Below are 20,797 nucleotides of genomic sequence, written 5' to 3'. Positions count from 1 at the left end.
GCACTTGTCATTACAATACACACATGGCATGTTAAGCAAGGAACATGAGATCATTCATTATTTTCCTCATACAGAAACTTCTATCAGATTTGAAGATCAGTAATATTATTAAGTCTACAAACATGACTGATTTCAGAAGTAGTTTCCAAACATACACAAAAATTGTAACTTGATTTTAGGTGTATTTTCCATTGCTAACAAACATAAAGGAGAGTCACATGGCAAATGCTCTGCTATATCAGAATACCAGTGAATCTAAAAGTGTGTGTATGTAAAGCATGTACTTTCAAGATAAAAATAAGTGGTCCAAACTTTAAATTAGACATAAATTTATAACTCAGGAAATGTGGTAGCTAAAGAAATTGTCACATTGCACAGGGCAGCTGCAGTGTTCAAAATGTAGTTGAGATAAACTTACTAATGATGGAGGTAAGTGTATTGTGCCAACTGAATATGTGTGAAAACCCACAGCCAAAGAGTTCAATCACCAGTACAAAGGACATAATAAGAAATTACTCCTCTTGGTATATTAATGCACAACTGTTTTTGACCTTCAAATATGGTCTTGTGCTGGGGCAAGTTTCATAAAAATAATAATAATTAAAAAAATCAACAGCAGTGAATGAGCGCATAAAAGGAAAGAAACGGATGCTGGAAATTTGTGCACTAATCAGATGTTCAATTAGTGGTGACTACTTTTGAAGTAGCACCCATCTGAGTCTACACACATCTGCAGAGTTCCATACACAGCTTCAAACATTTCTGTTTGTTTTCCTTGATCCTGAGGGCAAGCTCAACCAATTTCACCTTCAAGTACAGCACAAGAACACATCCGTAATTAACTGTTCATCTACTGCAACCATTCTCTTATATAAAATTAATGGATAACATGACTGCTGTTCATTAATGGAATGACTGCTCTGCAAGAAAATATTTTAATGACTTCCATGCACGCCCCAGTTGTGAAGCTGACTAAGTACATCGTACCTCCATGCAGTGCCATGTGCTTTTCCAATATCAAAGAATATCCTTCCTTACAAGGTGTTGTCCTCTTAACCCACCTACAGCAGGATCAGGTTAGCTAGGTCTGAACAGTACTACTTGAAGCCATACTGGAAGCAACTAATGAGTTTTTTTCCTTTGTAATACTCACACTGGACAGCAGTTAACCATATGCTCAAGGGTATTTCCTATGCAGTTTGTGATATCAACACTATCACAACAACTTGTGGAGATACTATTCTCCCACTGTTTTAGGAGGTGTATTATTTGAAGTTGACTGCAGAATGATTCTATTGCAGCCGATGTATATTTCACATAAGGGCCATGAAGACAAGATAAGAGAAATTGGGGCTTGTATCGAGGCATATAGACAGCTAATTTTCCCTCGCTTTATTGGCAAGTGGAACAGGGATGGAAATGGCTATAAGTTGTACAAAGTACCATGCACCATACAGAGACTTGGGAGTATATTACTAGATGTATATTATGGCTTTCATTAATGAATCTAGTTACAGTACCACATGTAATCCCTTTCCAGGTATTTCCACTGGAAAGACCACAATAATATAAACATTTTGACAGTTATAATGGTACACAAAATTGTAGTACTAGAATTCTTTTTCATGAATTACCTGAATTATTCCAGTCCTGGCCACACAAAAATCTGACAGCAGAGGATTGCATATTGGCCTAATGTAATGGTGGAATTGTGACAGAACTTCAAATGTTTTGCCACTAACTTTCAAGCATGGAAACTCTATTATTTCCTGCAAGGTAAAATAATATTTATCAGTAATAAGCATATATAATCCTCACCAGTTATTGTAGAAACCATAAAAGGTGAACTGAAATGGCAAGAATATACATGAAATGAACTATGTATCATTGCTCCACAGAAAATTGTACTTATTATTAATAATAACAAAACATTACTGAATAACTGACAACACAGTACATCATCAATGTGCTGCACTGTAATAAGTTTTAAATATTGATGTATTTCATATTCAAGGCAGAATAAGAACTCCGTTACAGTAGGTCTAATTGGCTATTATTAGTAAAGAAGAAAGGACTCATAAACTTTTTTCTCTGGCCTTTATCCTGTATCTTCAGGAGACTGGCATGTCAATTACTGGATTAGGCAAATGTTTATGGTAGAGCATGGCCACGTGCCCTTCCTGTCACTACACCTTCTCCCCTGGGACAGAATTTGTGTACCCCAACTGTCTCTATCCAGTGTTATCCTATGTGAAATTGTTCACGAATCTGGTAACTGAGGTAGAACATGCGTGCCAGCCCATTACTGTAGGAAACTGCTAAAAACAAGACACAGGCTGGCCAGCACACCAACCCTTGTTGTTAATGCGCCAGGCTGATTTGATCCAGAGCCAGCACATGTGTTTGAATCCCGGAAGCAGCATGCTTATATGCACAGCTGTCCTAGTGGGTCTAAAGAAAGATGTATTAGGAATTAATATTCCCTTAACAATAAGGTCACTAGAGACAGAGAACAAGCCTTCATCTGACAAGGGTGAAGAAGGAAATGAGCCATGGCTATTTCAAAGGAATGCTCTTTATATTTGCCTTAACCCTATGGTGCACATTTTCACGGTAGTGGACAACTGTTAACAGTTGCTCTTTGGTGTTTTCAATCAGTCCTGAGACAGCAAATACACACAGGGAACAACACCAGATGGGAGTGTCTACTGGAGTGGGCTGCGTGCATATGCAGCCTCAGGACTGACTGAAAATGCCAAATAAGTGACATTAACAGTTGTCCACTGCAGTGAACAAGTGCACCATAGGGTTTGAATGAGGGAAAACAGACTTTTTTTAATATCAACATTTCACTTAGTTGTCATGTTTATGTTGTAGTAATGGCTAGAGAATCACTTATGACTGGTTGAATACTTACTACTTTCATCCTGTCTTCAAATGCAAGAACACTAGCCAATAATTTGTATTCATCTGGGTCCACTGAGTCGTATGTGTCATAAGGTGCTATCTAATAAAATTTCACATTTTTGCAAAATTGTGTTGAAATAGTTTAAAACTAATATTAAATTATAAGTTATGGTTTGGTGTAATGATATCAATATCTCACTAAAGACATACAGCTGCAGGTGGTATCTCGCCCAAAAGCAGCACATCACTAGCCACAGCAGGATAGACCACACAGGTATTTATATGAAACAAGATTCCATTTAGTCACTGACCATAAATGGCTTCAAGCATTTTTTCAACCCAAAAGGTAATATTTCATGGAGAGAGAGAGAGAGAGAGAGAGAGAGAGAGAGAGAGAGAGAGAGAGAGAAGGAGAGAGAGAGAGAGAGAGAGAGAGAGAGAGAGAGAGAGAGAGAGAGAGAGAGAGAGCAGCCTCTATAATAATGAATCTATAAGAGCCTACGGGTAAGCATGCAGATAGTGATAAATTTATCACAACTTGGGGGCATGATCTGGCAGTTGATAAAGATGAAATAGTTTGTCTACATCTAGAGATAAGTTGCAGGAAACTATAAAACAATGGTTTTCAAACTGTGGGTTGCAGCTCCCGAGAACATTGTGGCCTTACAGTATGGATGCTGCAGTCATTAAAAAAAAATTGATTTATATGCTTTCTGAATAAAGCAACAGCACATGTGATAGCAGTGATATCTAGTGGGTCAACAACTAAGTGTTGTTACTACTGCAGAGTGGTACATGGCAGTCATATTGTATTACATGACTCCAATTGCTTTCATTCAGTAACAGTCAGCTCTAAAGTTAGTTTTATTGAATGCAGATCATTTTTAATTGTTGTTTATCTTCTGTGATATGTGTTTCTCTGTCAGGATGGACAAATTTTTAAATGTAAGTACAAAATATGATGCCTCCCTGGATAGTCACGCATGTTCAAGTGCTGCTTCTGGGATGGGGAGGTGCGCTGACGCCAAGTCGAATCCGTCCTGTGGATTAATAATAATCGTTGGTGTGCTTGCTAGCCTGGATATGGTGTTTAGGCAGTTTCTCACATCCCACTAGCTTAATATCAGACTCGTATCTAACTCCTGCTTTGGTTATGCAATTCGCAAATATCAAGAATTAACAGTACATGCAGGCAGCTGGGGTACATACATTTTGTCCCTGGGATAATGGAGTGGTGACAGGCAGGGCATCTGGCCACCCCTTAAATTAACCATACTAAATCTGTTCCTAAGCATGCTAACCTTGTGCCAATATGGGACAAAGGCACCAGAAAAAGAAAGAAGTACAAAATGTGTTGCTTCAAATGTGTCTTGCTATTGAAAAGACGAATAGACAAAAATGTAATGAGTATGAAGGCAGTTACTTGAATTTTGGTTTTTACATGTAGTAATGTTAGAAATGAAAAATAACTGTGGTGTTTCATTTATTTATAAGTTCCAGTACGCTTCCAGTGGAAATGCTGCAACAGTGTCAGAACTATCAAGATGACCTCTTCAGCTGAAGTGCTAGGTGTATCATCATAACTCCATACAATGGAGCAAAGCAACATCCTGCAAAAAAAAACTTCATTTTTAAATCCTTTTGCAACCTTGTGAGGAGATTGCAGCAGTAAGCTCCTCACTGTGGTGGTCCTAGAAAACCATCAGCATCACATTGCCCCATAGTGGTTGGGTCTTCGCTGTTTTTGGTGGTGGTGAATTCATATTGTGTGTGACAACCTCTATCATGTACAAAACATCCTGAAAGGTGTAGAAAACAAATCCGTTCACTTTTTCCACAACTGCCTCAAATTTGATATATCGGTCTTTGAGCACTTTGGTCTCCATTTCTCTTGTGATTCCTGGTTCTTCACAGAGTGATGATCTGCCACTTGGTTCACCACTGCCTTTTTAAGGGTCATACCCAAAAATTATTGGGCAAGGTGATGCTGATGGTGATGGTTTTCTACAATTGCCACAAGTCAGGTACTAATAGATTATGCTCTTGAGGAGCATACTACCACAGTCTCCTGAAAAGGTTGCTGGAGGCTGTCAACAGGCAGTGTTGAAGGGAGTTGTATAGAGAGGTGTTTCTGGTCCACAACAATGCCAAAAATCACTATCCATAGGGCACCACTATTAAGCAGCTTCTTTGGGCTATCAAATTTTGCCTCACTTACACATTCTCCTGATGTGGCACCCTGTGACTTTTTCCTCTTCCCTTAGATGAGGAAAGCATTACTTAGCAGGCATCTGTAGAATGTCAATGAGGTGATCTCAAAGTGTAATTATTTCTAGATAGTCAAAATGTAGACTGGACTTCACCAACCATGGTTGTTGCCAAGTCATCCAGTGTTAGGAAAAATATGTTACACTGAAGGGCGAATAGACAGGATTGACACCATTACCATGTTTTGTGGTCACAGTGTAATTTTGCTAGGTGACTGAATATGGCTGATGATGTTAATATCAGTTGGTTGAAAAACTCAAAAGTAATAGTGATTTCACTATTGAGTTGGATGACTGTACTGACAATCACAATGATGCACATCTAATTTGTTGTGTGTTGTTTATATGTGGCCACAAAATTTCATGAAGATCTCTTTTCTGCACAAAAATAACTTGGAACAAAAGCAAAAGACCTCTTTGGAATACTAAATTCTTTTACAGAAGAAAACATTAACTGGGCAAATTGTGTAGGCATATGTACATATGCAGGTTGCAATAAGGCTGGCTGTTATGCTGGACTCTGATCCATGAAGATACTTGTCATGCTGTTTGGATACACTGTTTTATTCACTGAGAAGTGCCAGCATCAAAGAGCATGAGCCCTGTCTTTCATGAGGTTGCTCAGGCAGTAATCAAAATGGTAAACTTAATTAAAAAGTGACCACTTAAGTCAAGATGTTTTCAACGAACGTGCTTTGGTATGGAGACTTAGCACATTTCCCTAATTTATTACAGTAACTCTCACTGGATTTTCTGTGTGAATGTCCTGAAAAGGGTGTATGAACTCAGGAATGAACTTTACTCTTCACCTGTTCAAGAGAAACAAACGAATTCCGAGAAGTTTGTGGACAGTGACTTTGTTTTGATGCTGGCGTATCTTTGTGACATCTTTGATAAACTCAGTTCATTGAATGTAGCCCTTCAAGATAATCTGACCAACATTCTGCAAATGTCAGATTAAATTTCATCCTTCAGAAATAGAAGAGAAAGTTGGATGACAAAGGTAGGTTGGCTGATTCGGGAAGGGGACCAAACAGCTAGGTTATCAGTCCCATCGAATTAGGAAAGGATGGAGAAGGAAGTCGGCCGTGCCTTTTCAAAGGAACCATCCCAGCATTTTTCTGAAGTGATTTAGGGAAATCACAGAAAACATAAATAAGGATGGCCGGATGCGGGTTTGAACTGTCATCCTCCCAAATGCGTGTCCAGTGTGCTAACTACTGCTCCACCTTGTTCGGTGGATGACAAACATATACATTATGTTTTCCCTGCTCTTCACCCAGTTTTAAAAGACATTGTCTTTTAGTTGAGTGGAGAACTGAAGTATGTTTGTGGATCATTTAACTAAACTCAGTCACCACTTCATGAAGAATTTTCCAAATGAAGCACTTTGACCAACACCTGGATCAAATACCCTTTCAATACACAACTTCCATGAACACACACTACACAAGGGAAAAAAGCAGTTTATTGATCTTTCCTCAGATTCCAAATTGAAAGTGAAGTTTGTTTTCTGACTACTGCTTGAATTTTGGAGCTTGGTTATGTGGGAGTATCCACAAGTAGGTAACAAGGCCTTATGAGTTTTGATACCTTTTACAACATCGTACTAATTTGAAGTAGGTTTTTTGGCACTGGCAGTCATCAAGACAAAAAAAAAAAAAAAAAAAAAAAAAAAAAAAACTGGTCAAAAATGAATGTGGAGAAAGAGAAACAAGTCGGAATTTCCAATCTAGCACCAAAATTTGAACAAATGACGAAGAAGCAAGCTCATCCTTTCCATTGATTCAGTCGCAAGAATAAGATGTACCAATATTAAAATTTGGTTAACATGTGTTACTGCCAACAGCTAATAAAGAAATAACCCATCTTATTCATTTATTTTCAAAGTTTAAGTTTATTTATCCCACACTTTCAGTTGAATGTTATGTGCGAATGGAGCCGCAGATGTTTATGTTCAAGTCAAGGAAGTCGTGAGCGCGAAAAGTTTGAAAAGCACGTCTCTAAACAATTTTTGGTAATGGAAAATATCGTAGCACAGGCAATGAGCACTGATGAAACCTTGCCCAAAGTAGTACAGGACAGCTTTACACTCATTTTTCTGTTGTGGTTTTACTCTGAATAATAAATCAGTATTGAAATTTTCACAAACTGATATTTTCGTCTTGTTGTAAAACAGGGAACATCACTGTGTTTCAACTTACATAAAATAAGAGTTAGTCACCCTGAAAATACATTCCAACCAACTTCCCAATAATTTAGAATGTGTATAGGAAAAAAACAAGATATTATAAATTATACCACATTAGTCTCATCATGTGGTGAAATACTAGAGATTTCATCAGATGAATTAGCATACATAGATTTGTCTGAACACAAAGTACCCTCAGTTAAAATGTGATGTACTAACTCATATGGATGCTTTGTGTATTTGGGTGTTCTCACTGGAGCAAGAAGCTACGCATCAATGGACTGCATCCTATTGGTAGTCACGTTACATTTTTTCCTGCTTGAGAAGCTGGAAAAAGCATCATGGCCAAATAACTGCCTTTACCAGCTGCAATTTACTGTGTATCATTCCCTGCAACCCATCTTCCTACTGACACTGGACTACGTACCTCAACAGTAACAAAACTTAAAGTAGCACAATTCATTTCCAAAACTGGTCCACTACACACACAATTAGCACTGTTATGGGATAAAATGAAATATACACTACTGCTTTTTTGTATTTAGTACTGTTCAACCTGAACTCCAACCTGTTCCTCTCCCAGATCTCATGGTGGCAATCGAACTCCAGATTGAAGCTTGGCAAATGGTTAAACTCTGCATGGACGATTTTTCAAGGTATTATTTGGGAACACCTCTGCACCAGTATCGCAACTATCTCTTCCAGAAAGATATATGTCGTTTCCCATACTTGTGTTGAGCTAATGAAATGATTCCAAAACACATGAACTCTTCTTTCTATCTTTAATAGTTCACTTGGGCTTTAACTACACAATCCTAAAATGCTGAGAGGTTCTCTGTAGTTGATAAACATTTTCATAATGAACTGCAAGCCTACAAGGGGTAGTCATGAAGTTTTAATTATCACTTTTAAAAAAAGTCCCTTGTAGGTATTTGTCTGCAGTAGTACCCAGTGATATCTCCGTATTACATTACCATAGCACGGTACTGGAGGAGTCAAAACAAAATGGTGTAGACCAAGTGAATAGTCATGTGATAGTTATCTGCATCTGAAGAAGATAACACTGCAACAATCTACTCTGAGACAGTGGAAGTGTACAACAACGTGTCATCATATGACACAATGGTAAAGTGGTGCAGACGTGTGGTCAAACAAGTCTGGGTGACAAAGTGGTTGACTGTCTATTTGTGAAGATCTAGGAATCACAAGAGAAACGGAGGTCCTGGTGCTCGATGACCAGTGTATTAGAATCAAGGTAATTGTGGAAAAGGTAAAAATTTGCCATGGATCAGTTTTCAACACCTTGCAGGATACTTTGAACATGACAGATGTTGTCACACACCAGGTTCTGAAATTGCTCATACACTCTAAACTCTAAAGGATCCATAAACAGAGGCAGCAGCAGAAAAGTTGCCAATCAAGATTATTTCTTTAGCTACAAAGGAGCAAAGCAACACCCTGCAAAACACTACTCCCATAACCCAGTCAGAAAATGGTGGTAGTATGCTCCGTAAGAGTCTAATCTGTTAGCACCTCACTATGGTGCTCCTAAAAAACTATCAGTGTCACCTTGCCCTATAACTGTCGGGTTTTCACCCTTCATGGCTGTGGTGAGTTCAACTTGTGTGTGGCAACTTCTGCACGTTCAAAATGTCCTGCAAGATGTTGAAACCTGATCCATGACTGATTTTTCACTTTTTCCACTATTGCCTCTACTGTGATATGTGGTCATTGAGCACTTGGGCATCCACTTCGCTAGTGATACTAGTTCTTCTCAGAGAGGTGATCTGCCGCTTTGTGGTGGGACTTCACCACTCCAAAAAAAAATATGAATACCAAAACATATCAGACAATGTGATGCTGATGGTTTTGTAGGATTTCCACAGCGAGGTGCTAACAGATTATGTTCTTTAGGAGCATACCACCACAATCTTTAGATGATGTTACATGAGGTTATCAAGACAAAGTGTCACGGGAAATTGCTTGACGGGGAGTTTTTGCTCCACAACAATGCCCCAGGTCATTATGCACACAACACAATCACATACACTGCTTCTTTGGGCTATCAAATTTTGCCTCACTCCCATATTCTTTTGACATGGCACCCTCTGATATCTTCCTCTTTACTTAAATGAGGAGAGCACTTGTGGCAAGCAGTTGCAGAGTGAAAAAGAGACGTTATCATAACGGAATGTTTCCTGAATGGTCAAAATGCAGAATTCGACAATAAATGTCACTGGCAAGTCACCTATAGTTGGGAAAAATGTGTTACATTGAAGGGTGAATACGTATAAGGATTAATACCATTAACAAGTTTCCTGGTCACATCTTAATTTTTCGAGGTGACAGAACTTTAAGCTGCCTCTTGTGCTCCATTGGTGATTCTCTTTATTCCATCAGGGAACATGTTTTCATAGCTCACCTGAGGACTGGAATGGATCAGCAGGGAGGTGAGTAACTTTTTAATTAACCCATTCTTGGATGCTGTCACAGTGTTTAAATGAAGCCAGTTGGCTGCAATTGTACATTTAGGTTTATTGAACATCTATTTTGGTCATTTCTTTCTGGTGTTGCACGAATTGCTAGGCATAGTCAGACCAACACATTCGAATGTTGGCAAGTATATGAGAAGAATTATGATGAAAATGACCAAGTAATGTGAAAAAGTGAATGCTTTACTCTGCAATAAGACGATATACAGCTTATGAAAGCATGAAGTATACATCAACTTATATATTCCACAACCCACAGTACAATGCATGGTGATGGGTAAATTGCATTTCAGAGTGGAACTTTAATGTAGAAACCAGTACAATGCTCTTACAGACTTAGCTATCTGGCCATATTTTAGACTCAAAGAGCATGGCTCATTATGGAAGTCAAGCGTCTGAGTTCAGGCATCCATTAGGCAGATATTTTGTGATAACATCACTTTATCACTAAATACTGCTGAGCAAAAGAAACATAGAAATTGTTAGTTGAATAAAGTAAATAGAAAGGAAGATTAATATGCTTGCTGTGCCTTGTCAAAAACTGGATCTGAAAGTTAGTGAAAGACTGTGCCAAACAGTATGTTGACTAGAGGTGACATTTCCTCAGAGAGCTGGACCATATAAGCTCTAACCTCAGGTAGACTACAGGTCTCTGTAATGTGGAAGTTGTCTACAATCATATAGAAACAGTTGTGTTACATTATAAAGAAAAGTGACTGGCAGCAGTAATAACTAAACTTTACTGTAACAAAGAATGTAGTAAATTATGTGTCGTTGTTGTTGAGGACTTCAATATAAAGACTGGTTTGATCATAGCTCGCCATGCTGGTTTATCGAGTGAAAGTCTCTTCATCTCTGTACATCCATTTGAACCTACTTACTGCATTCAAGCTTTGGTCTTGCTCTCTAGTTTTTAACCAATACAGTTCCCCCAATTATTAAGTTAACTTTTCTATGCTGACTCACAATGTGTCCTAACAACCTATTTCTTCTTCTGTTCAAGTTCTACCATTAAGCTCTTTTCTTCTCTATTTGAAGGAATAGCTCTTCATTAATTACTTGATCTACCCACCTAACCTTCATCATTCTTAAATAATTCCACAATTCAAGAGATTCAATTCTCTTCCACTTTTTTCTCCCATAGACTGTTACACTTCAGAAAAATATTTACGTATAAGACTTCCTAACACTTAAATTTCTATTTGAGCTTCAATTCCTTTCCTAAATTTCTCCTTAGTTTCCTATACTCCTTGGTCTGTTTACAGGGTGACACAGCTATGACAGAGCACCCCACACACATCGAGAATAAATACAGTGAGGTATAGTTTTTGCTACGTTATAGCCAATAATGTGGCCAATTTTCAGATGGATTTTTTTTCCAACATTTATAATGGATTATTACATTGATTTTTAATGGAACTACAGTAGAGCATCAATTACCCTAATGCCAATAAATCATTAAAATATTAACCAAAAGTGTTGCAGTTCCCAAATTCAAAAATTTGCAAATGCCATGTAGTAGGTCTGCTGATGTCGGGCTGGCGATTTCAACAGTTTCCTCCTCCCAGCCAAATGTCATTGTTGCTGTTCTGTGTAGATGTCTAAACCTTCACTTGTGACAGATTGTGATGTCATATTGGCGTTCACAATAGTGACTAAATGTAAATGTATTGTTCTTGGTGTTTCCCATCAACTTAAAATAATTCACCAATAGATTAATGGTTATAGTGAATCCAGCACAGCTCAGAAATAACAGTGATACTATTACAAAATTTGTGAGTGTGCTTCACAATGAAGATGTGTGCTTGTACAGAAAAATTATGAAAATGGCAGAAATCCAAGATCTAGACACTGCACATGGCTTGGAATAAGCTCTTTCTTTAACAAGAATCCATCACTGTACCTGAAGAGGCACCAAATAGCCAATTTGTATCTGAACTGACTGGGCTGATTAAAGAATCCTCAGGATTTGTAGAATGCAACCAGAAAAATATTCATGACTGGGTTGAATGTGATGCTGATGACACTGGCCATCAAGTATTAACAGACAAGATGTCCTAGGCCCTCATAATTGGACAGCCTAGTGACAAAAGCCATACCAAGAAAGGATAATGTAGTGAGGAAGCTTTTCACTGCCTTGAGATGGCTATGATGTGGTTATAACAGTGGATGTCAACCTGGTCCCTACTGCCCAATAGTGGGCATTCCAGATTTAATGGTAGGCAGTATGCAGTTAAAGATACTTTCATTTGGTTTTGATAAAATTTTGTCATATATAGTAATTAATAAGCAAATATTTTTGCAAGCTATAACTTGCTGCAACTCTCCTTTAAAAATTTTAGAAAGTACGTCCCTACTCTATCAATCACCATTGCTATGGGACTGGTTGGCAGATGGAAAATTTTACTACTAACAGAGATACAAAAGTGAGTATCAGGTAAAAAAGGTTGACTACCCCTGGATTAGAAAAAAAGCAGAAACTGATACCTTCCTTAAAATGTTTCTGAGATTTAGTGGCAAAACACCATGTTCAGCTCTACAGCTAAAAAAAAAAACTTATTTTCCTAAATTGTAGGCCTATTTTAATGACCATTTTGAACTTTTCAAACTATGCTCTGTAGAAAGTTCTCTGTGTTATTTGTACAGCCTGTGATACAAAATGTAAATGTCCAGTTTTGTGTTTAATTTAGTTTCCCCTTGCTTCATGTTCCTAAGAACACTGGTCTGATATGTTTTGTACAGGGTGGGTCAAAAAGGACTTTACAACTTTTGAAGTAACTTACAGAATCGGTAGATGTGTAATTTTGTAGCAAACAACCTCAAGTCTGAGTCATGTGTAGCATCAGTACTCAATTCCGCCACACCAGTAGTGTCATCATAGTGCACAGTTAAAAACAGCTACTTTCACTGGTGTGGAGTGTGCTCACTGTGTGTTTTGGTTCATGAAACGAACTCTGAAACAATAGTTAAGCATAAATTTTCCACCAGATGGGCAAAAGAACCTCCAAGTAGATCTACAATTCACCCTTGGCAGAAGAACTTTGTTATGCTTGAAAACTTTTTGATTCCACAGAGTGATGAAGATAACCGAGATCGGATGGTTTACTACCAGCAAGATGGTGCACCACCTCATTTCCTCATGGAAGTTCAAGGTTTCGTCAATAATCGCCTGCCAGGTTGGTGGATTGGCCATGAAGGACCAATCACGTGGCCATCTCACTCCCCATACTTGACACCACTGGATTGCTTTCTCTGGGATTTCATTAAAGACCGAGTGTTTTCCTCCTCTCACAAACAATTTAGCCTATTTGAAAAATCAAATCTACATTGCTGTTGCACTAGTTATGGCCAATTTGCTGCAACAAATGTGGGAAGAAATTTATTACAAACGGGATGCTTGCCACATCACAAATGGTAGCCACACTGAAACCAAATGACACTTGACATGTTTATGTGAAACTTCAAGCTGTTTGCTACAAAATGACACATCTACCAATTCTGTAAGTTATCTCAATAAATTTCTGTATCATTCCAAAATTGTTAAGTCTTTTTTGACTCACTCCATAAATGATTGGTTACCAAAAAAAATCAGTTACTTCAACATCTCTTGTCCAAAATTGCTTCAGGCAATCAATGTTCTAACTATATATGACGGTAGTATCTGTTCCCGAAAGAACAGTTACCGTCGATGACCATGCAGCTATGCTCGAAATGAAATGATAATTAAATAGACACCCTAGCTGCAAGCAGGCGTTGATACACTTCATTGGGGACATGTTGAAAATGTGTGCCCCGACCGGGACTCGAACCCGGGATCTCCTGCTTACATGGCAGACGCTCTATCCATCTGAGCCACCGCGGGCACAGAGGATAGTGCGTCTGCACGGACTTATCCCTTGCACGCTCCCTGTGAGATCCACATTCCCAACATGTCCACAACACTACATTCGTAGTGCGCCTAATAGATGTTTGCCCATCATTCTCATTACTCGTGGCAGATTAATCTACCAAGTCCCGTGCGAGTTGGGGCATAGCGTGTGCGTTCGCACAAGAAGGTCAAAGGCCGGGAACCCATATTTTGCTTGCAGCTAGGGTGTCTATTTAATTATCATTTCATTTCGGGCAAAGCTGCATGGTCATCGACGGTAACTGTTCTTTCGGGAACAGATACTACCGTCATATATAGTTAAAAATATGGGTTCCCGGCCTTTGACCTTCTTGTGCGAACGCACACGCTATGCCCCAACTCGTACGGGACTTGGTAGATTAATCTGCCACGAGTAATGAGTATGATGGGCAAACATCTATTAGGCGCACTACGAATGTAGTGTTGTGGACATGTTGGGAATGTGGATCTCACGGGGAGCGTGCAAGGGATAAGTCCCTTCAGACGCACTATCCTCTGTGCCCGCGGTGGCTCAGATGGATAGAGCGTCTGTCATGTAAGCAGGAGATCCCGGGTTCGAGTCCCGGTCGGGGCACACATTTTCAACATGTCCCCAATGAAGTGTATCAACGCCTACTTGCAGCTAGGGTGTCTATTTAATTATCATTTCATTTCGAGCAAAGCTGCATGGTCATCAACGGTAACTGTTCTTTCGGGAACAGATACTACCGTCATATATAGTTAAAAATATGGGTTCCCAGCCTTTGACCTTCTTGTGCGAACGCACACGCTATGCCCCAACTCGTACAGGACTTGGTAGATTAATCTGCCACGAGTAATGAGTATGATGGGCAAACATCTATTAGGCCCACTACGAATGTAGTGTTGTGGACATGTTGGGAATGTGGATCTCACGGGGAGCGTGCAAGGGATAAGTCCCTGCAGACGCACTATCCTCTGTGCCCGCGGTGGCTCAGATGGATAGAGCATCTGCCATGTAAGCAGGAGATCCCGGGTTCGAGTTCCGGTTGGGGCACACATTTTCAACATGTCCCCAATGAAGTGTATCAACGCCTGCTTGCAGCTAGGGTGTCTATTTAATTATCATTTCAAATCAATGTTCTATTATTTTCTGTGGCATTGGTATGAGTCTTTGACAAGGACTTCATCAACAGAATAGGGATGGAACTTAATCAAATAGTAACATGATAACAGTGCCACAAAACACTGTCCCACCATCAGGAGAATGGGTCCCACAAATGTCTGCTCTACTGTACCACATGTAAGCAAAGGTTTAACTCAGGCACAGTTCATGTGTTTATTATTATGACTGTCATATTAAGTGCTCAAAATACCAACCTTGAGCACTGCTACGTGCTATAAAGTGATTTTGGACACACAATACTGCAAGCTGACTTTCATTGGAACTTACCAGAGCTCAGGCTCGTGATACATGTCATTTCATGTCTTAAAGGATCATCAGTGTTTTCTTGTATACTTCTTGTTTTAATTTTCCCCAGATATAAAAGTACAGATGTGTTACATCTGGTTGGTTAGTTACTTACATGCTCCATGGATCATTTTGCATGACAGATCGTAATGATGTGGAACAAGTCTTTTTACATCCACATCGCAAATAGAATGAGTTGTCAAGGAAAAACTTTCTCAGTTTGCTTTCAAATTTTAGTTTGCTGTCTGTCAGACATTTTATATCACTGGGTAAGTGATCAAAAATTTTTGCTGCAGCATTGTGCACCTCTTTTTGTGCTAAAGACAACTTTAATTTGGAGTAATGAATGTCATTTTTCCTTCCGTTATCGTAATTATGTACCTCATTGTTCCTTTTGAACTGTAGTGGATTACTTACAACAAACTTCCCGAGGAAATAAATATACTCATCCAACGATCTCCAAATGTTCTATTAACACAGTCTGTAATTATATGTATGGAATGGGTGAGACATTCATCATGTAGGTAACATATGGATTGCGTTATGTCCAATAGGATGTCTTCCCGTAAGTGCAGCAGTATATGCTAAGAACACTAGATACTTGTAGCTATGAGAGCTGCATTAGTAAAACAGGAACAATGATGCAATTCTTGATAAGCCTGGACCATACATTGGGAAAAGAAGGACTGTTTATCCATTTCTATCAGCCAGCAAGGAGTTTCAACTGACCAGTAGTGCATTTGCAAAGATTGATTTGACAATGTTTTGCAAATGATGGACCGTCCACGCGAAAAATGTTGCAAAAAAATGGCATGTAACTTTACTTTTTTGTAGAACCATTAGTAGAATGGGAACTAATTTTGAAAATCAATGTCATGAAGCTTTTGATGGAGGCTTTTCCTGGTCTTATCCCATGTCTTCATAGTGTTGCCTTGTTACTGTGGATTTCACAATGTTAGTGGTAGAGCTTGGCTGGATGTCTTTTCGCGCCTTGCCCCCCACTATGAAGGAATTTGTGGACACCCATATGTGAACGTGTGAGAATGTTTTCCAAAATGTTTGTGAATCATGTAACTGAGTCAGTATGTGGGTACCAGCCTCGTATTCACCTAGTCGGATGTGGGAAATTGCCTAAAAACCTTGTTCAGGCTGGCTGGCCCAGCACCCCTCATTGGTAACACAACCAGGCAAATTCGATATGGGACCAGCAAGCCTCCCCATATCCTGCAGCATGCTAACATGTGTAGCTATCTAGGTGGGGTAGCTTTTGATAGAGTTATGTGTGTAATATTTTCAGAACACTCTTTGCCTCACACCACATGTGGATTCTATCTTACCGCTGTTGAATCCTAACTGTATCACTCTCATCAGTTACTGTTCTCTCTAGTTCATGTATTTTATTTTTCATATTTCTAGTTTCTTGAAAAGTTTTTATAATGTTTGCAAAGACTGACATAAGGACTTGGCACTATCATTTCTTTCAGCATACAACTGCACCACTGTTCCAACAGTTTGTTGACATTTACCATAACTGAAAAGCATATCAACTATTTCATTGTTGTACACGTGATGAAAGTCTGAAGCAAGTCGGCTGACCACTCTGGGAGTTCCACAGCATGTTACGTTATTGAAGTTCTCTTTGAAGAATCTTTTCAATGTCGCAGAAAAAAAGTATCAGCCCATAAAAAAAGAACATGGTGTCCTCATTAGGTAGCTACAAACATTAAAAACTATGTGTATACATTAGAAAATTTGCCAGTGTCCCTTACAACTTAGCAAAAACTGCACCTTCATACCATACTTACTTATTCTGGATGTATTTTGTGTAGCTTGTCCTAGCTGTCTCACTGTGTATAGACTGAACTTTTTTTTCCTTTATGAAGATGTTGGGGGGGGGGGGGGATATTTACAATCCTGTATCACTCCCTGTTTAAGCTTGTGTCTGTATGTGTGGATGGATATGTGTGTGTGTGCGAGTGTATACCTGTCCTTTTTTCCCCCTAAGGTAAGTCTTTCCGCTCCCGGGATTGGAATGACTCCTTACCCTCTCCCTTAAAACCCACATCCTTTCGTCTTTCCCTCTCCTTCCCTCTTTCCTGATGAGGCAACAGTTTGTTGCGAAAGCTTGAATTTTGTGTGTATATTTGTGTTTGTTTGTGTGTCTATCGACCTGCCAGCGCTTTTGTTTGGTAAGTCTCATCATCTTTCTTTTTAGATATATTTTTTCCACGTGGAATGTTTCCCTCTGTTATATTTATATATATATATATATATATATATATATATATATATATATATTCTGAAGATGCCATTATTATGTATAACTCATTAGATAGAAGCCTAAAAATGACTGTTGTCAAACACCATATATTAGTCTCACTACACATTAGTCTCAATACTATCTTGTAAGTGATGAGTTGCCCAAAAAAATTATGCGAAATAATGAGTGGAAATAGGCAAAATATTTTAATTTGTTGATTTTTCTTGTTTCTGAAACTAACAGTTACGTAGAGAGCAACAGCTGCTGAACTTAGTTATTTCAGTTTAATACCATGGTTCTTACCGTTCAAATATCCACCACCATGTACACTCATTCTACCCTTTTCACTGACTCTTGTTTATGTGCTACATTAAATGATTGTTTCGTTCTATTACTTTCATAGAACTAAATATCTGTGAACAAGTGTGGACTTAAATTCAAGGGTAATGATAGAATACACCTTATGAAACAAATAGTTGTATTGTAAAATAAAGGCAATCAGTTTGAAAGTGCACATTTGTGAAATCATAAACGATGGTATTTCGGAAAGTAAAGATACACTGTGCGCCAGAGGAACAGAAGATTTTTGGTGAGCAAGTTGGCAACACTGGTGTTAACCTTGAACTGTTAGCTTTCTCCTCGCAGTCGTTCGGCAGTTGAACGTTGCTTCTGGTTGGAGTATGTCATGTTTAAAATGGCTGCGCCGATTCAGAATCCCGCCAAATGCGAAGTGTGCTCCGTCATACATTTTCTTCATGCAAAAGGTCAGCGACCAACGGATATTCACAAAGAAATTGTTTCTGTTTATGCAAACATTATGAATTGACAAAATGTAACGAAATGGTGTCATCATTTCTCTGAAGGTAGGACCGATGTTCATGATGAACAAAGAACAGGTCGGCCATCTGTGATCTCTGATGCCCTTCTTCGAAGAACGGAGGAAGCAATTCGTGCGAATAGACGTCTCACATTGAAAGACAACTCTTTATGACTTTGTGACTGTCAAGTTAGGGTACAGGAAATTGTGTTCGCACTGGGTTCCAAAACTGTTAAAGGAAGAACAAAAAAAGAAAAGGATGGCGTTTGCACTCGACTTCCTCACACACTATGCTGAAGCAGGTGATGGGTTCCTTGATCACATTGTGACAGGTGATGAGACGTGGGTTTATCACTATACACCTGAATCCAAGCAACATTCAATGCAATGGCGCCATTCGAATTCATCAAAAGCCAAGAAATGCAAAACATCGATTTCAGCGAAGAAAATCATGGCTTCTGTTTTTTGGGACAGACAAGGCATTCTTCTGTTGGAATTTATGCCTCCTGGAATGACAATTAATGCTGCTGCATATTGCCAGACTTTGAAATGTCTTCGAAGTGCAATTCAAAACAAACTCAGGGGAATGCTGACAAGTGGAGTCCGCTTGCTTCATGACAACGCTCGGCCTCATACAGTGCTCGTAACCAAAGCACTACTCAAACAATTCGCATGGGACGTATTGGACCATCCGCCATACAGCCCGGACGTTGTGCCCTCTCGACTTCCATTAACTGAAGTCACATCTTGGTGGAAAATCATTCCACGACGATGGAGAGATCAAAGATGAAGTTGAAATGTGGTTCCGACAACAGGTGGCAACCTTCTATGACTGTGGGATACAAAAGCTTCTGCACTGGCTTAACAAATGTTTGGATAACGGGGGTGATTATGTCGAAAAATAACAAGTAATCCAGTTAATAAGATGTAACTGACTGTTTTCTAAATAAATGTTCTATTTAAGGACTGCGAGCCATTGTATCTTTACTTTTCGAAATGCCCTCAAACGTTATGCGGCAACAGGCAATACACTGTTTCTCCTTGACATGATGACCACAAGGTGGTTGAGACGTTGCTGCTCAAGTCTGTCCCACTCTTCGATAACAGCTTTACTGAGATCATACAGTGTACGAGGAAGGTTTCTGTGACAATGAGCTGCAAGGATAGTCCTATCAGTAGACAGTCTCCTGGAGGAAGGTGTTCATATATTATCATCTTGTAAGATGAACCCATAGCCCAAATTTTAACTGGATGGAAGGAGAATACGTTGTAGGATCCTGTCCTGATGCCACACAACTCTCCAACTACTCTTGACAGTGACGAGATGTTTCTGACACAAATACATAATACTGGCCAGTACATGACTGACCTGTCTCCCTGATGAACAAATGAGACTGCATGCCTGAGATGTGTACAGGTTCCTGGCCACATCCACACTCTTCTACAATGAGCATTTGGCATCAAACACATGATGTATTCATAGATGAAGAGAATTTGATGCCACTGATCCAAGTTCCACTTTAAGTGTTCCCTTGCATACCTTCTTCGCACAACATTGTTGTTAGTAATAGATGCCTAGAGGCTAAAGTAATGGAGTAGTTGCATACTGTCTGGGGTGACACAGTGTCCCCAATTTCCTAGAAAAAGGCAGCAGATAGCTTTACTTCATTGTTCTCGGGTAGTGTTGACCACGGGCAAACGCTAAGACAAATTTTCAATGTTTGAGCCTCAAAATTGTGGTCAAATGTTTGAATGGGGTCACTGAGATCCATGTCAATTTGGAAGGCAATTTTCCTTGGTAGCTATGTTCCTCATTATAAAGTGACAATAAGTGTACAGTTACAGCTTGAAATGATCCTTCAAAGCTTCTTGCAGACTAAACAGAGTACACAAGCCACATTGTCCCAATCACAATTGGACAATCAGGATGGTCTACTGTACTGCACTACAAAATCAGTCCGATTACTTTTACCTTGATCACACGTGAGGATTTCCTTTGGTCCTAAAATTTTTCTCCAATCTAGAAACATTTAACATTACATTTTGTAATACTTTTGTTAAATACGATTCAAAACCAGTTGTTCGTAACACCAATATTTCCACAGCACTTAAGCTTTTCCAAAAGAGTGTCATGATATACACACTCAAATTCCTCGGCCAGATTACAAAAAATACAAACTGGTGATGTTTTGTTATTTAAGGTTTGTAATATCTGTATGTACAGGGTGATTCAAAAAGAATACCACAACTTTAGGAATTTAAAACTCTGCAACGACAAAAGGCAGAGCTAAGCACTATCTGTCGGCGAATTAAGGGAGCTATAATGTTTCATTTAGTTGTACATTTGTTCGCTTGAGGCGCTGTTGACTAGGCGTCAGCGTCAGTTGATGGTAAGATGGCGACCGCTCAACAGAAAGCTTTTTGTGTTATTGAGTACGGCAGAAGTGAATCGACGACAGTTGTTCAGCGTGCATTTCGAATGAAGTATGGTGTTAAACCTCCTTATAGGTGGTGTATTAAACGTTGG

At 39.1% G+C, this 20,797-nt stretch overlaps 1 protein-coding gene and 1 non-coding gene across 2 annotated transcripts in view; both read right to left on the bottom strand.

Annotated features, from left to right (window-relative positions):
- LOC126248631 (ERI1 exoribonuclease 3-like) overlaps positions 1-20,797 on the bottom strand; it is a 117,993-nt gene that overhangs the window by 71,300 nt on the left and 25,896 nt on the right. The window contains exon 2 of the mRNA XM_049949806.1: positions 1,635-1,769. Coding sequence (XP_049805763.1) covers positions 1,635-1,769 — 135 coding nt within the window. The remainder of the gene's footprint in view (positions 1-1,634; positions 1,770-20,797) is intronic.
- On the bottom strand, positions 13,646-13,720 carry Trnat-ugu (transfer RNA threonine (anticodon UGU)). Its single transcript has one exon. It is a non-coding gene; the product is annotated as a tRNA-Thr (tRNA).

This window comes from Schistocerca nitens, chromosome 3 (genome assembly GCF_023898315.1).
Source record: "Schistocerca nitens isolate TAMUIC-IGC-003100 chromosome 3, iqSchNite1.1, whole genome shotgun sequence".
Classification (NCBI taxonomy): Eukaryota; Metazoa; Arthropoda; class Insecta; order Orthoptera; family Acrididae; genus Schistocerca; species Schistocerca nitens.
The sequence above is the reverse complement of the archived record's forward strand: the minus strand, read 5'-3'. Positions and strand labels throughout refer to the sequence as shown.